Source organism: Bison bison, unplaced genomic scaffold, assembly GCF_000754665.1.
Source record: "Bison bison bison isolate TAMUID 2011002044 unplaced genomic scaffold, Bison_UMD1.0 scf7180017864333, whole genome shotgun sequence".
Lineage (NCBI taxonomy): Eukaryota > Metazoa > Chordata > Mammalia > Artiodactyla > Bovidae > Bison > Bison bison.
The window spans coordinates 735,538-752,632 of NW_011494905.1; the positions used below are offsets into that span (position 1 = coordinate 735,538).

At 40.2% G+C, this 17,095-nt stretch overlaps 1 protein-coding gene across 1 annotated transcript in view; it reads right to left on the reverse strand.

The window, feature by feature from the left end:
* The window catches only part of EHHADH (enoyl-CoA, hydratase/3-hydroxyacyl CoA dehydrogenase), a 55,259-nt gene that overhangs the window by 5,174 nt on the left and 32,990 nt on the right, over positions 1-17,095 (reverse strand). Inside the window, exon 6 of the mRNA XM_010853866.1 lies at positions 7,193-7,534. Coding sequence (XP_010852168.1) covers positions 7,193-7,534 — 342 coding nt within the window. The remainder of the gene's footprint in view (positions 1-7,192; positions 7,535-17,095) is intronic.

Consider the following 17,095-nt stretch of genomic DNA (forward strand, 5'->3'; position numbering starts at 1 on the left):
GACAGGGACAGAGGAGCCTGGTGGGCTGCTGTCTATGGGGTCGCACAGAGTCAGACACGACTGAAGCGACTTAGCAGCAGCAGCATCTCTTTCTGGGGCTACTCAGGTGGTTTCAGTGGTAAAGAATCCACCTGCAAAGGCAGGAGACACAGGTTGGACCCCTAGGTCAGGAAGACGCCCATGGAGAAGGGCATGACAACCCACTGCAGTATTCTTGCCTGGAGAATCCCATGGACAGAGGAGCCTGGAGGGCTACAGTCCATAGGGTCCAAAAAAATTGGATACGACTGAGCATGCATGGACAATATATCTCTCCTTCGGAAAAAGTAAATGATACATCCGATAGTGTGGATGGGCCTTAAAAAACATTATGCTAAGTTAAAGTTGGACACAAAAAGTTACATGTTATATGATTCCATTTGTATGAAATGTTCACAATAGGGAAATCAATAGAGACAGAAAATTGATTAGTAGTTGCCAGGAGCTGGGAGGAAGGGCAATGAGGAATGACTGCTAATGGGTACAGGTTTTCTTTTTAGGGTGATGAAAAGGTTCTAAAATTGTTTGTGGCATACTTCCGTGGCAATCCAGTGGTTAAGACTGCACACTTCTGATGCAGGGGGCATGGGTTCAATCCCTGGTTGGGGAACTAAGATCCCACAGGCCATGGGGCACAGCCAAAAAACTAAAAAAGAAATTTTTTTTAAGTCTAAAAAAGTAAAATAAAATTGTGGCAATGGTTGGACAACTTTACAAATATCTAAAAACAACTTAAGTGTGCTCCTTTTTTGGTGACATTGTTACTATGTATCTTAAAAACGTTTTATGATAAGATACATATACCATAAAACTTAACATCATAACCATTTTTATGTGTACAGTTCAGTGGCATTAAGCACATTCACAAAGCTGTGTAACCAGCACCATCTCGCACCATCTATCTCTAGAACTCTTCCCATCCTGTAACTGAAACTGTGCTCATTAAACCAGAACTCCCCATTTCTCTCCCTGGCAATCATCATTCTATACTCTATAATTGTGAGTACTCTAGATACCTCATATAAGTGGAATCAAATAGTATTTGTCCTTTTGTGACTAGCTCATTTCACTTAGCAGAGGAGCCTCAGGTTTATTCATGCAGTATGTGTCAGAATTCCCCACCTTTTAAGGCTGAATATTATCCCTTTGAATATATATATATATATATATGTAGCACATTTTGTTTGTCCATTCATCTGTCAATGGACATTTGGGTTGCCATTATGCCACTATTGGGAATAATTCTGCTATGTACATGAGTGGACAAATATCTGTTTGAGTTCTTGCTTTCAGTTCTTTTGGATATGCCCAGAAGTGGAATTGTTGGATTGTATAATAATTTTATTTTTAATTTTTGAAGGAACTGCCATACTGTTTTTCATAGCAGCTGCACCATTTTATGTTGAATTGTACTCTTTAAATGGGTCAATTTCATCACATATGAGTTTCATTTCAAGAAAACTGTAATTCAAAATCGGTGTAGTACCAACCCTCAGGGCTTCCGTGATGGTTCAGATGTTAAAGAATCTGCCTGCAATGCAGGAGACCAGGGTTCAATCCCTGGGTTGGGAAAATCCCTTGGAGAAGGATATGGTCACCCATTCCAGTATTCTTGCCTAGAGAATTCCATGGACAGAGGAGCCTGGTGGCCTGCAGTCCATGGGGTCGCAAAGAGTTGGACACAACTGAGCGACTAACACTAACACAACCCTCAAGGATCTTATAACCTAGCGATGGGAAGAAGAAAAGTTCACAAGTATTCACCATGTTAGGTAAGGTAAATGATGATAGAAGTTCTTTGGTGCTTCAAAGGAAAGATATTATTTTTGGTTAGATGAGTCAAGAAAAGCTTCAAGATAAAGAAGAAATATTTGAAGAAATATTTAAAGAAAGGTCATACTGAAACAGTATGAAATGATGAACCACCTGGCTGGGGAAGGGAAAAGGAAAGTGAGAAATATTTTAAAGAAAGGCAAGAAGAATGGAAAATATAGAAAAATTATTTGATGGCAAATATGTTGCCGTTTCTTCCCCACACCATTTCATTTTCTTCTTGGGCATATAGGAGGCTGTACTTTCTAGACCTCTTATATCCCAGTAGGGCCTGTAACTAATTCTGGTCAAGGAAATGGGGGAAGGGTGGTGTGGGAGCACAACTGGCCCCTAAAATCTCCTACAAGATCCTTCATCACCACCTGGGTACAGAGGATGCAGAGATCAACTCTGAGGACTCGGAGGAGACCCTAGAGCAGGTGTTGGTCTGCAGGTCACATCCAGCCCACTGCCTGCTTTTGTACTGCCTGTGAGCTAAGAATGGTTTTACGTTTTAAATAGTCGAAAATTAAAGAGTAAGAATATTTTGTGACACCTGAAAATGATATCAAATTCAAATTTCAGTGTCCATAAATAAAGTGTTACTGGAATCAATCACAGGGATTTGTTTTTATATGGTCTGTGGCTATACTCGTCCTCAACAGCAGAGTTAAGTAGTTGCAGTAGAGAACGTAAGGTCCCCAAAGCCTAAAACATTTACTGTTTAGCATTTTACAGAAAAAGTTTGCTGACCCTTGTCCAGGAGAATGGTAGAGCCACTAGTTGGAAAGAACCTTGTTTTAGAATTATCTTGAGAGTGAGGAGGAAATACATCTTTATCATGTTAAGCTGTTATCTGTTACTGTTATCTGTTACAGCAGCAGCTTATCTGTTACCTGACCAACCTGCTGTGGATGAAACAGTTCAGTGAAAGCTATGTACATATTACTCTTCTGCACTTCACATTGACTAGCTTTAAGTCTTTTTAAAAAAATTGAATATAGCTGATTTACAGTATTATATTAGTGTTAGGTATATAACATAGTGTTTCAGATTTTTATAGATTATATTCCATTTAAAGTTATTATAAAATATTGGTTATATTCTCTGTGCTGTACAGTATATCCTTGTAACTTATTTATTACATGTATAATAATTTATACCTCTTAATCCCTTGTGAGGATTGGTTTTGAATATATTATGTTATCAATCATTAGAAATTATTGATTTAGTTCCTCTGGAATATATTTAATTTTTAAATCATATTAAATTATTTAATACATATTTTGAATTATTTAAAACAGTTTTGCAAATTTACTAAACATCTGTGTTTCACTCAGTAACAATAAGGCTGGATAGCTCTCACTGCTGAAGCAGCTTGTATCCTAAACTTCAGCCTGAGTGAACAGGAGGTAGAGGTAGGGGTTCAAAACCCTGGCCCCCTGGCTTTCAGTCCCAAACTTCATATAAAATTCCTACCAATCCTGGTGGGCTGTCGTCTATGGGGTCACACAGAGTCGGACACAATTGCAGCGACTTAGCAGCAGCAGACAGTACAATCTCACAGGAACAATAAGGACTCATGAGAAGTTTATGTGAAAGTGCTTTGTAAAGTACAACGTGATACAGATGATGGAACTGAACACGGCAGAGAAGGAAAGCCACTTGTGAGTGCAGAGCACAGCTCCTTGCACTTACCTCGAAGAGCAGGGCTGCTGAAGGACCTTCGGGGCTCCAAGCAACTCATAGTCCTAACCACAGAGTGGGCCAGACTAATGCTTTCTAGAAGTGTCTTAGCTATAATTTTACTCACTTCCTTGTAAGCACGAAAGCTTCCATGTTAAATTACCTTATACTATTAATAGTAAAGCTTAAAAAAAAAATAAAGCTTATTGAGTCTTCATAAGGAACACATTAGAAATGCATTAAAGCATTTTGCATGTATTAACTCTTAATCCTCACCACAACCCTATGAGTTAAGTCCTATCATTTAATCCACTTTACAAATGAGCAAACTGAAGATGTAAGTAACTTCCCTGAGGTCTGATACCTAGCAAGTAGGTGTGCTGGGGTCTCAACCCAAGTCATGTGAAGAGTCTGCATCCTTAACATACAGAATATATGGTTTCTCAAGTAGAAATAGAAGGATGGGAAGGATTTTTAAGAGCAGTCGGTTGAGTTATAGTCCTACGCACGCCTTCAGCATGTGACTTGGAGTCACTATACTCAGAGTCCTAGTTTCCAAATTCTTCAAATTGGGAATGTGATTGCTGGAAGCTCTGATCTCATGAGTTTTGGTGAAGATCAAATCAGACAAAGCATGTAACAGCTCTCTGTAGAAGTTGCGACTTCTACAAAGTAGATGGCTATAGGTACTAGCCTCATCACTCCTATTAGAGAACCTGGAAACAGAACTTGGACCTTTTTTATATATATATATACTTATTTATTTATGGCTATGCTGGGTTTTCATTGCTTTGTGTGGGCTTTTCTCTAGTTGCAGTGAGTGAAGGCTATTCTCTAGTTGCAGTGCACAGGCTTCTCACTGTGGTGGTTTCCCTTGCTGTGGAGCACAGGCTCTAGAGCATGGGCTCAGTAGTTGCAGATCCTAGAATCTAGAGCACAGGCTCAGTAGTTGTGGTGCAGGGGCTTAGCTGCTCCGTGGCACATGGGATCTTCCCAGACCAGGGATCGAATCTACATTCCCTGCATTGGCAAGTGGATTCTTTACCACTGAACCACCAGGGAAGCCTGAACTTGGGCCCTTGAAATGCAGCTTTTAATCTAAAGCAGAATTATCCTTGCTGCTCTTCTGATTAATAAACAATGTCTTGTTGGGGGGAAAAAAAGAAGTATCAGCTATTATTTTAGATCTTCAGTTCTATAAACTGATATTTTTTTCATTTAATCACTAAAAATATACATGAAACCAGTAACTGTTTCCTTCCAAAAGTTCTTCACTAACTTCTCACAACCTTGTGGTCTCAAAGTTCTCAAGAAAGTAGGGCTGAAAGACCAAGATTTTCACTGTTGGTAATTATGTTTTCATAGGTCAATACTGTATGTATATTGAATTTAGTTTCCTAAATTTTCCTCACTAAATACACACAGACAGGGACCAGGAGTCCTGTTCCTGGACCAAGTCACCGCTTTTAACTACCCCGGAATTAAATCTCATCAAGAACCCCTCCCACTCAGTGAAGTAAATAAAGGATAAGGGATGCTTTGACTGCTGGTTCTTCAGTGTCTAGTCAACAGCAGTCTTCTCCCCTTCTGACAGCCCTGAGAGCCCAGGCAAGGTGAAAGAAAGTGGACTTGCAGTGGTGCCAACCCAATCTGAGGGCACAGCTCACTGAAGTGCGAACCTGGGCTCATCAGGGCTGGGGTTTTCCAGGGGGCCCAATGAAAGGACAGCGAGTCACAGCTTTTGAGGATGTTGGCAAGAGAGTAGCTGAAGTGATGATTGGAAATGAAAACTGAATAGAGAAGAAAGTAAAGATTAAAAGAGCTTATCAAGTAACGGATGCAGTTGGAATAACTGAGAAAGGGATGTGCAGAAACACAAGGTGTTAGTGAAAAAGTACGAGTTCACATTTCAGTGGTGGAGAAATGTTCAGGGTGAAGCCTGAAGTGTGGGTCACAGAAGTGAAGTGAGGCGAATGTCACTGGATCTGAGGAGGCGAAGGAACCCAGAAGCTGGATGGATTCTCCACACAGGGGATGAGGACAACAAGGACAGCAGTAGGATTTGGGCCAAAGTGGATAACCATGAGCCAGGTACTAAAATGAGGAGGGATAGAGCAGGCAGGGAGATGGCAGCAAAACAGAGGAAGAGTGTCCAGAAAGGGGTCACGGTCTGAGAGGGGAAGTGGGAAGTGACAGTACAGTCCAGGGAGTGTGGGAAGAAGCAACAGCATTCTTGAGAGGGCTGCAGGAGAAGCAAGTGCCCGGGGTAAGTCAGGTTTCAGGCAGGAGACAGAGTGAGAGCCACTGGTGAACCAGATGAGGCTGTGGGCGCATTTCAGAGGACATGGGGTACAGAGGGAGGCTGCGTCACCAAGACCAAGGTGGGCAGAGCAGAAAGCGGATAAACATGATGAAGTGGGAAATGACCAGCTCTCTCACTTTATTTTTATCCACATTGTCTTCTATGTAGTTTAAAAGCTTTTGCAAATATTTTTCAGAACGATGTGGTGTATACTTAAAAAAAAACTCGAACTTATAAACATTCCATGCCAGACACAAGCAGGAAGTCTTTTTAAAAAGCTCATGATAAGGAAACAGGGAAATTCTCAAATGATGGTGGACAAACACGATACTGATAAACTTAAGAGTTTTTACTATTATTCTGCATTAATTATTCTTGGCTTGAAGGAAAACAGGAAAGAAGAAACAGGTAAGTACATAAGTAGAAACAAATATTGGTGTTGCTGAAGGAATATAAAAAGGTACACTCAGTTCTTTACCATACTATTTATCAATCTCCTTAAAAAATCACAAGTGAACAGAGTCAGTGCTACAAGGAGCACAGTATGTTTGTATTGAAGACATACTACTTTATTCCAAATTTCACTAAGACAACTACAGACTAAGATGTAGAGAAGGCTCTTTCATTCCACACTGCACTGGTGCTAGAGAGCTTGGTGAAGATTAAGAAAGTTGGTGCTTTTAGTAAACTTTGGACCTCCTCTCCCAGAAGACTGTATACAGGCTAATACATACAACATTCCACTTACTATTTCAGGGGATTTGGAATCCACCCAAGACCATTCTTGGGCCAAGACTAAGTGAAGTTTAGGATAGTGGCCCAAAGAAGCCATTCGGAGAGCTAGCTTCTGAGGAAAGAAGACCTTTCTCAAATTGTTTGAGAAATTTTCAAGGGGAAAAAGTAAGGAAGCCCACGTTTCAGGTTCAGATGAATTTGGGGATAGTGGCTTTGAATCAGAAGTGAATGGATGCAAGGACCAGAAAGACACAGCCTTCATTCCCAATCCCTAGCTATAGGAGTGACAGGCCACACCTTGAAATGTGGTACTCATGATAATCTTGCTGGGAAACCCAGGGATGAGAGACATATAAGAGGCAGAAATGAGTTTAAAAATGCCCAGAGTCCGGAATCACACAGATGTAGCGTTAGAGGACTTGGGTTTAAGTAGCTCACTGTTGAGAAGGCCTAGTGTTTCTAAGCCTCACATGCAAAGATAGTTCATGGGCTGGGGTAAAAATTAAGTTGACTAAAAAAGTGACATGTTCAGCAAAGAGCCCGGAACATGGTGGCCCAAAGCAAATGGTAGCACTTGACAAATGCCGATTTGGGGAGTGACATTGCTCATGTTCTTACCGAGAACGCCAACAGAGGAGATGGGCCGTCCCAACGCTGTTTTCCAGGAAGCTCCAGAGGGAGTGGACCACTTATTTGCCATCCTCTCAGCAAAGAAAACATATTGCAGGGCCTTGGCCTGCCCTGAGGTATTAAGGTACAGGCCCAACTCCTTTTCCTTCTTGCTGCCCATGTCATATGGATATTGGACAGCAGCCTGGACTGCTTGGACACAGGCCTCCGGAGACAGCCACCCAGGGTACCGCTTCCGCACCTGCAGAAGGGCTTCGCTGAAAATGGCATCCATGTTGGGCAAGCTCGGGACTGGCATGTTGCAGATTCTACGGGATTCTGGAGATTGATCTAAAAGAAATAAGAAAGAAAATTTGGAACTGTTATCTATATCAAAGGATTGTGCATATATAATAATAAATACTATTTAAGATATTTTTTCATTCAATGATTAATTAATGTGTTTCTTTTTAAAAATCTTTTTAATTGGAGGAAAATTGCTTTACAATATTGTGTTGGTTTCTACCATACAATATCAAGAATCCGTCATAATTATACATACATATATATAAATATATATATATCCCTCTTAGGCCTCCCTCCCCTCCCCTCTAAACTTCCCTCCTGGCCTCTATTCCCCTCAGCCATCACAGAGTGCCAGGCTGGGCTCCCTATGTCATACAGCAGCTTCCCGCTAGCTATTTCACACACGATCGTGTATGCACGTCAATGCTACTTTCTCAATTCATCCCGCCCATTCCTTCCGCTGTTGTGTCCACAAGTCCATTCACTATGTCTATGTCTCTATGCCCTCCTTGAAAATAGGTTCATCAGTACCATTTTTCTAGATTCCATACATATGCATTAACATATGGTATTTGTTTTTCTCTCTGACTTACTTCACTCCTTATAATAGGCTCTAGGTTCATCCACCTCACTACAACTGACTCAGTTGTCAAGATATTTAATGTAACACTAATAACAAAATCTCTGACATCTTTGCAACTTAGGCCCATAACACAGAATTTAACAGATTCAAAGCAATTTCAAGTTACCTAATTGAGGCATAAAAGTTACATCTTCCTTTTATTTCAAGGCCAAGATAACATTACGATGGATCAGTTATATTAATCTGCCAGTGAGCTTAAGGAAAATAGTTCTGAGTTAATAATATTTTAGGTTCAAAATCATTTTAACTCCATTCTTAACAGTAACAAAAACTTTAAAATCCCTAGAAAAGGAGACAGTATAATACTGGCACAAAGACGTACAAATCAGTGGAAAAAACTGAGTTAAGAAATAGACCCTTATAATCGTCACCAAGTGATTTCCAACACGGGTGCCAAAACAATTTGATGAGAGAAAGGAGAGTTTTTTTAAACAAACGAAGCTGAGGACAACTGAATATCCACATAAAACAAGTGAACAGGTCCTCACCTAGCACCATATATAAAGATTAACTCAAATATGGGCCATAAATCTAAACTGAAGAGTTAAAACTCTAAGACTTTCTTAAAAAAATAAGAAAAATCTTTATAACATTTGGTTAGGCAAAGTATTCTTGGCACAATTCACAAAAGAAAAAAATTCATTAAGTTAGACTTCATCAAAATTAAAGACTTTTGTACTTCAAAGAACATCATTAAGAAAATGAAATGATAAACTAGGAGAAAATACTTGCATGGTAGGCGAAATAACACCCTCCCCAAACATCTACTTCCTAATCCCCAGAACCTAAGAATATATTATCTTACATGGCAAAGAGACTCTACAGATATAATTAAGGTTAAAGACCTTGAGATGTGATGTTTACCCTGTATTATCCAGGTAGGCCCAATCTAATTTTATGAACCCTTAAAAGAGGAGAGCTGTAGTGAGAGAGGAAGAGTCAGAGACATGCCACACAGAAAGTTCTGTTGATGACAATGTGGCTTTGAAGATGGAGGAAGGGGACCAAGAGCCACTCCTCTAGGCTAGGAATGGCCATTAGTTTACAACCAGCAAAAACATGGAGACCTTGGTCCTACAACACAAGTACTGAATTCTGCCCACAACTCAAGTGAGCAATAAACAGATCCTTCCCAAGAACTTTCAGAAAGAAGTGCAACTGTTGACACTTGGGTTCAGTCCAGTGAGACCCCTACCAGACTTCAGACCTGTAGATAGATAAGATAATACATTTGTATTGTTTAAACTGTTGAGCTTGCTGAGCTTGTTATATCAAGCAACAGACAATGAATACAACTTGCATATCAAATATCTAATGAAGTATCCAGAGTATATAAAGATCTCTTATGACTCAATAATAATAAGGCAAAGAACTCAGTTTTAAAAATGGGTGAAAACTTGAGTGTGTATTTCACCAAAGAGCATATGTGTGTGTGTGTTAGTCACTCAGTCATGTCCAACCCTTTGCAGCCCATGGACTATTGTCCACCAGGCTCCTCTGTCCATGGGATTATCCAGGCAAGAATACTGGAATGGGGCTGCCACTCCCTTCTCCAAGGGATCTTCCCAACCCAGGGACAGAATCCGGGTTCCCTGCACTGCAGACAAATTATTAATCATCTGAGCCACAATTGTTCAGTTATCCTGTGAGTTAGCCAATCTTAAGTTTATGGGCTCCCCTGGTGGTTCAGACAGTAAAAAATCTGCCTGCAATGCAGGGAGACCCAGGTATGATTCCTGGGTCAGGAAGATCCCTGGCAAAGGGAAAGCCTACCCACTCCAGTACTCTTACCTGGAGAATTCCATGGACAGAGGAGGCTGGCAGGTGATAGTCCATGGAGTTGCAAAGAATAGGACAGGACTGAGTGACCAACACTCTTACTTTTTTTCAAGCTCAGCAGAGAAAGAAGAAGTCCTTTCCAGGGCCTACAGCTGATTTAATTTCCTAGTGGCCCATAAGATAGATGAGAACAGATAGTGGGGAGAGGGAAGTAGGGGGAGAGTATCGAGTGGATGAGGAAAGAGATCAGAGCTGTTAGTTTTGTGGCACCTGACAACAGGGGGCTAGTACAGTCTTTGTGGGGACAGAGCTTAGATGGGTATCTTAGAGCTGGATCTCTGTCCTTGTGATGCTGCCACCAGCCCACCATCACAGGGGCTGATTCTCAACATCATAGTGCACATCAGAGTTATTTTAGGACTTTTAAAGATGACCATGCTCCGCTGTGAACTCAGTTAAGATTCTTTAAGGGTGGGGCCTGGACATGAGTATTTTTTAAAAATTCAGTAGGTGATTTTGGGACTTCCCTGGTGGTCCAATGGCTAAGACTCTGTGCTTAGAGGGGGCCCAGGTTTGATCCCTGGTCGGGGAACTAGATCCCACATGCCACAACTGAAGATCCTACATGCCACAACAAAGACCTGGTACAGTCAAATAAAAAAAAAATTCAATAGTTGCTTTTGAGGTATAGCCTTTTGGAGGTCCAAGAGCAGAGGATTTATCACCCACCATATCAGAAGTCATCTGCAGCTCCTGGCTACTTTGACCTGGCAGAGATTGAAGCAAGAAGAGAATGAAAAAAAAGGAAGAAGAAAAACGCTTAATGGTGTGCAGTAATTTTAGCCAATTGGCACACTCCTAGTATCCCAGGAATACTCAGAACCTCTGAGACTGCAGACAGGCATTTTGGGATACCCCACAGCACTTGTCCAGACCAAACTAAGCATATCTATTGGAGAGGGCACAACCGTTGTGAGGTTTTTCCCTGCTCAATTTCCTATCCTTTTTGTTCTGTGGCTGTAATTGAAGGATGAACGGAGAAGGCAATGGCACCCCACTCTGGTACTCTTGCCTGGAAAATCCCATGGGCGGAGGACCTGGTAGGCTGCCGTCTATGGGGTCGCACAGAGTCGGACATGACTGAAGCGACTTAGCAGTAGCAGTAGCAGCATTATTTTACAACTTCATTTTATTCCTACAAAATTATTCGGAATTTCCCCTTTGGGTCTACAGGTATGGTGTTTTCAAAGTGTATTTCTTATATATATGCTAGTTCTAAAGTCACTCAGCTGTACCTACATAATAAGAGAGGCAAGTGTGAGCAGGTCAGAACCAGCACTAGCTCCGCCAGAAAATGGGAAAGAGAGGAGCTAATTAATGATTCAAGTATGCTTATAATTGAATTCTTTCCCTGACCCATTCATATTTTTTTCTTAATTCTTTGAAGTTTTCTAAGGCAGAAGTTTTCATTTAAAAAATAAGTGAATCATATGCCTCAAGGAGGAAAAGGAGATAATTATTTTCCCCTTTTCCTTTCTAGTAAGCTGACAAGAAGAGATTTTCTCTCTCTAGGATAAAGAGAGGCAATGTACAGTGTGCAGTTTACAAAAATGGTTTCCTAAGACATACAGGACTCTCTCTAGATCTGATAAACAGACTCTTTCTCATAGAAGCTCTGCAAAGAACAGACAGAACAACTGAACTTTTTCTGGGCTTGCTGCTGCTGCTGCTAAGTTGCTTCAGTCGTGTCCGACTCTTTGCGACCCCATAGACGGCAGCCCACCAGGCTCCCCAGTCCCTGGGATTCTCTAGGCAAGAACACTGGAGTGGGTTGCCATTTCCCTCTCCAATACATGAAAGTGAAAAGTGAGAGTGAAGTCGCTCAGTCGTGTCCTACTCTTAGCGACCCCATGAACTGCAGCCTTCCAGGCTCCTCCGTCCATGGGATTTTCCAGGCAAGAGTACTGGAGTGGCGTGCCATTGCCTTGGGGTCCCCAAACAACTGGGGTACATAAAAAAAGAAGCCCGATTTAGATATATGCTTAGGCTTCCTAGGTAAGGCAGTGTCACTCTGCTTCTGTGAAACATGTTTATACAAATGTTCACAGAGAGTAAAAATAAATTACAAACAGCAAAAGATAAAATGGAAGAGAAAGATGAAACCATTAATATTTTTTTTAAGTTACAAAATCCAAATGAACATACAGATCAAGGTGTTTGAGCAGAATAAGAATCGCTAAAAATGCCTACCATAGCCCAGGGCAGTGACAGTAATAGGACCAGGGTTTGCTGGAGGGGCAAAAACAGAGCACTGGGTTCCTGAGCTGAGGCTCCCACTTGGATGTCCCCTGTGCTCATCTTCAGCTAACAGCACACACTTTCAGCTTCAGGCCAGAATCACACTCGTGGGAACAAGGGGTTCTTACTCCATTTGGGAACTAGCAGGCTGCTGGCCAAATGCAAATAAACTGCATTTGACAGGACCCTCCCCTCCCCAGTTTAGCCAAAGCAATCCGGATTGGCCAAGCAACTGAATTGCTCTGCTAAATCCATTGCACTGCAGTCATCAGGGAGGCTTCGTGTAACAAGAGTATTAAGATGCATGAAGCTAATTAACTTCCACAGTCAGCTCTCCAGGATGTGTGTTAAGTTTACAGAGAAACTTGAAGCTACTGCCCAAGTCATATTTTTAGATACATATGTTAACCTCCTACAAACTGGCTCCAAAACTGCAATTTTTTTTCAAAACTGGCTCCAACTACAACACTGACCACTGGAAATTTCCTTCCTTCTCAACTTGCCTATTGCATGTGGAAACTAAATAAGTATTCTCTCTCTCTCTCTTTTTTTTTTTTTTTTGCAGACTCATACTTTATTACTATAGCTTAAAAAAATTTTTTTTAATTGGAAGATAATTGCTTTACAATATTGTGTTGGTTTCTGCCATACATCAACATGAATCATATATAAGTAAGTGTTCTTAATCCTTTCCTTTTGTTCTTTTTGTAGGTCAACATTTCAGCAGTGCGGGGTGAGGGTAATGATGGGGGTGAGAATAGGTTGAATTAATGAAATATTTTTACAAATGGAGGAAGAGAACTCAAAAATTTTACATGTACTTTTTAAAATTGACATTTAGTTCACATACAATGAAAGTCACCATTTCAAAGTTTATAATTCAGGAGTTTTTAGTATAATCACAAGGTATGCAACCACACATGTATGTTTTTCAACCATGCCTTTCAGACTGCTTTACTAATTTTTAACTTAAAGAACATCAGGAACCTCAAAAACATCATGCTCAGTGAGAGAAACCAGACACAAAAGATCACATGCTATATGAAATTCTAAAAAACAAGACTATAGTAACAGAAAACAGGCCAGTGGTCATCTATGGCCAAGGGCAGGGGAAGGAATCTACTTAAAAGAGGCAGGAGCATACTTTTTAGAGTGACTGAACCATATCTTGATTGTAGCAGGGCCACACAACTGTACATTACTACAAAAATTCATCACATTGCTACGTTTAAACTGGGTGACTTTTACTGTGTGTAGATTACACCTCAAGCTGGAAAAATCAAAACAAAAGCAAAAATCATTTTTGAAATTTTTGGGGGGAAACAAGTTATTTTCATTTTTGTGTATTTTCTTTACATTTTTGTCAGCATTCATAACACACTATGTAGCTCTAAGTATAGAATCGGGAAGATCCCCTGGAGGAGGGATGGCAACCCACTCCAGTATTCTTGCCTGGAGAATCCCCATGGACAGAGGAGCCTGGCGCTGGCTACAGTCCATGCGGTCGCAAAGAGTCGGACACGACTGAGGGACAGCACAGCACATATGTAATTTTGTATTTAGACACTTTATATCACAATTTCACATTTCTACCAAATTTTGATGATTATAATTTAAGATACACAATTGTCCAAAGCTCATAACCATTCCCCTACTGTTAACAGGTAAATTACCAAATTTTAAAGCAAATGATTCCTCTTCAATATTTGGATGCCACCAAGTGGACAAACTGTGTAATATTACGGAGATTGAGTAGGCCATTTTATACATTAAGAAAATAATACTTTAATGTTAAAATTTTTATTTAAAATTAATTTAAAATTTTTTATTAATTATAAGATATAAATGATTATGATTTTATTCATTTTAAAATAAATGATTTTATTAATTATAAGATTATTATATAAATGTACCAGACCATGATCCCCATCTATCTCTTGAAGTAACTTAACTCTCAAATCTGAATTTCCAGAAGTTAAAGAAAAGAACTTCCTGTTGAAATCATGTCCTTAACAAACGAAAACCACAGGTGAGAAATGATAGACATGGGTCTATCATAAACCCCAAACCAAAAACCATTTAGGGACCCCACAAATGCAAACAGCCTTTCCTGTAGGCCAATTGACTTCTAACAAAACAATAAGTGCTCTCAGGAGGCACAACAACACCAGATGAAACTGTGGTGAAGATTATCTGCAAAGAAGAGAAAGACGGCAGGAAACTCATTCCCCTTTGGGCAAAGCCTCGATAACTCTCTTTAGAGTCACCAGTATTTTCTCCTCACAGTCCCTGGCCTCTCCAGTTTAAGCTTTCACTATTGAAATGAAACAGTAAGTGGTTAGAGTCACAAAAAGAAAGATTATTTCAGGGAAGTGTTTGGTCCCTGCCAGGGTGGACAAAAGAAGGACTTTTTCAAAGAAGGCTTTGAGTGACACTGAGCCATTACCTGCCACCAGCTGGGGAGATGAACACGCTGCTCTGCCTGTGGCCCAGCATTCCTTCCAATTATTTTTTCTGACTCTCTTTAACCCTCTCCACCTTGCTGGCAACCTCCATAAATTGAAAAGGAACATTTTTTTAAAGAAAGAAAAAAAGCATCTAGGAATGTCATAAGACCATGACGTGAGAAACTAGTGAGAGAGAAAACCAAGAGTCAGAACCATGGCTTTATTGTGGCAAATTATGCAGCCTGCCTTCTAATTGCTGAAATGTTTGTTTGCATGGCTTTTCTTATTCTTTTTTTCTTCTTTTTTAAATGCTTTGGCCATACCACAAGGCATGGGGGATCTTGGTTCCCCGACTCTCTCCGATGAGAACCTGCATTGCAAATGGAGTCTTAACCACTGGACCACCAAGGGAAGTCCTGCTTGTTCTTCTTAAATTTTAATTGTACTTATTAATAGAACATATACTCATTCAATAAAAATTCAAAAGGTACAGAAGAATAAAAAGAGACATCTCCTCTGACTGCTTCTGCTGGCTAGCTAGCCCCATTCTCAGAGGCAACCGTCAATCTTTTCTTGTGAATCCTTACAGAAGTATCCTATACATAAACAGTTACAAACACACCTTCTCTCTGTATAGACATTCAATCTCCCCTTTTTTGTTACACAAATGTTGAACAACTGTACACATGATTCTTTTTTTTATTTTATTCTAATTGGAGGCTAATTACTTTACAATATTGTAGTAGTTTTTGCCATACATTGACATGAATCAGCCATGGGTGTACATGTGTTCCCCATCCTGAAACCCCCTCCCGCCTCCCTCCCCATCCCATCCCTCTGGGTCATCCCAGGGCACCAGCCCTGAGCACCCTGTCTCATGCATTAAACCTGGACTGGCAATCTATTTCACATATGATAATATACAGGTTTCAATGCTATTCTCTCAAATAATCCCACCCTCGCCTTCTCCCACAGAGTCCAAAAGTCTGTTCTTTACATCTGTGTCTCTTTTGCTGTCTTGCATACAGGGTCATCGTTATCATCTTTCTAAATTCCATGTATACGCATTAATATACTGTATTGGTGTTTTTCTTTCTGACTTATTTGGCTCTGTATAATAGACTCCAGTTTCATCCACCTCATTAGAACTGATTCAAATGCATTTGTTTTAATAGCTAAGTAATATTCCATTGTGTATATGTACCACAGCTTTCTTATCCATTCATCTGCTGATGGACGTCTAGGTTGCTTCCACGTCCTGGCTATTGTAAACAGTGCTGTGATGAACATTGGGGTACATGTGTCTCTTTCGATTCTTGTTTCCTCAGTGTTTATGCCCAGCAGTGGGATTGCTGGGTCATACGGCAGTTCTATTTCCAGTTTTTTAAGGAATCTCCACGCTGTTCTCCATAGTGGCTGTACTAGTTTGCATTCCCAAGAACAGTCTAAGAGGGTTCCTTTTCCTCCACACCCTCTCCTGCATTTATTGTTTGTAGACTTTTTGATAGAGGCCATTCTGACTGGAGTGAGATGGTACCTCATTGTGGTTTTGATTTGCATTTCTCTGATAATGAGTAATGTTGAACATCTTTTCATGTGTTTGTTAGCCATCTGTATGTCTTCTTTGGAGAAATGTCTGTTTAGTTCTTTACCCATTTTTTTGATTGGGTCACTTATTTTTCTGGAATTGAGCTGCAAGAGTTGCTTGTATATTTTTGAGATTAATTCTTTGTCAGTTGCCTCATTTGCTATTATTTTCTCCCATTCTGAAGGCTGTCTTTTCACCTTGCTTATAGGTTCCTTTGTTATGCAAAAGCTTTTAAGTTTAATTAGGTCCCATTTGTTTATTTTTGCTTTTATTTCCATTACTCTGGAAGGTGGGTCATAAAGGATCCTGCTATGATTTACGTCAGAGAGTGTTTTGCCTATGTTTTCCTCTAGGAGTTTTACAGTTTCTGGTCTTACATTTAGATCTTTAATCCATTTTGAGTTTATTTTTGTGTATGGTGTTAGAGAGCATTCTAGTTTCAGTCTTTTACAAGTGGTTGACCAGTTTTCCCAGCACCACTTATTAAAGAGATTATCTTTTCTCCATAGTATATTCCTGCCTCCTTTGTCAAAGATAAGACATCCATAGGTGCACTGATTTATCTCTGGGCTTTCTATTTTGTTCCATTGATCTATGTTTCTGTCTTTGTGCAAGTACACATGATTCTTTTTTCATTTAACAATACAATATATACTGTGGCAATCATACCATGTCAATACATAGAGTTTCTCATTCATTTTATTTTTTATTTTTATATACATAAGTTTAAGTTTAGTCGCTCAGTCGTGTCTGACTCTTTGCGACCCCATGGACTATAGCCTACCAGGCTCCTCTGTCCACGGGATTTTCCAGACAAGAGTACTGGAGTGGATTGCCATTTCCTTCTCATT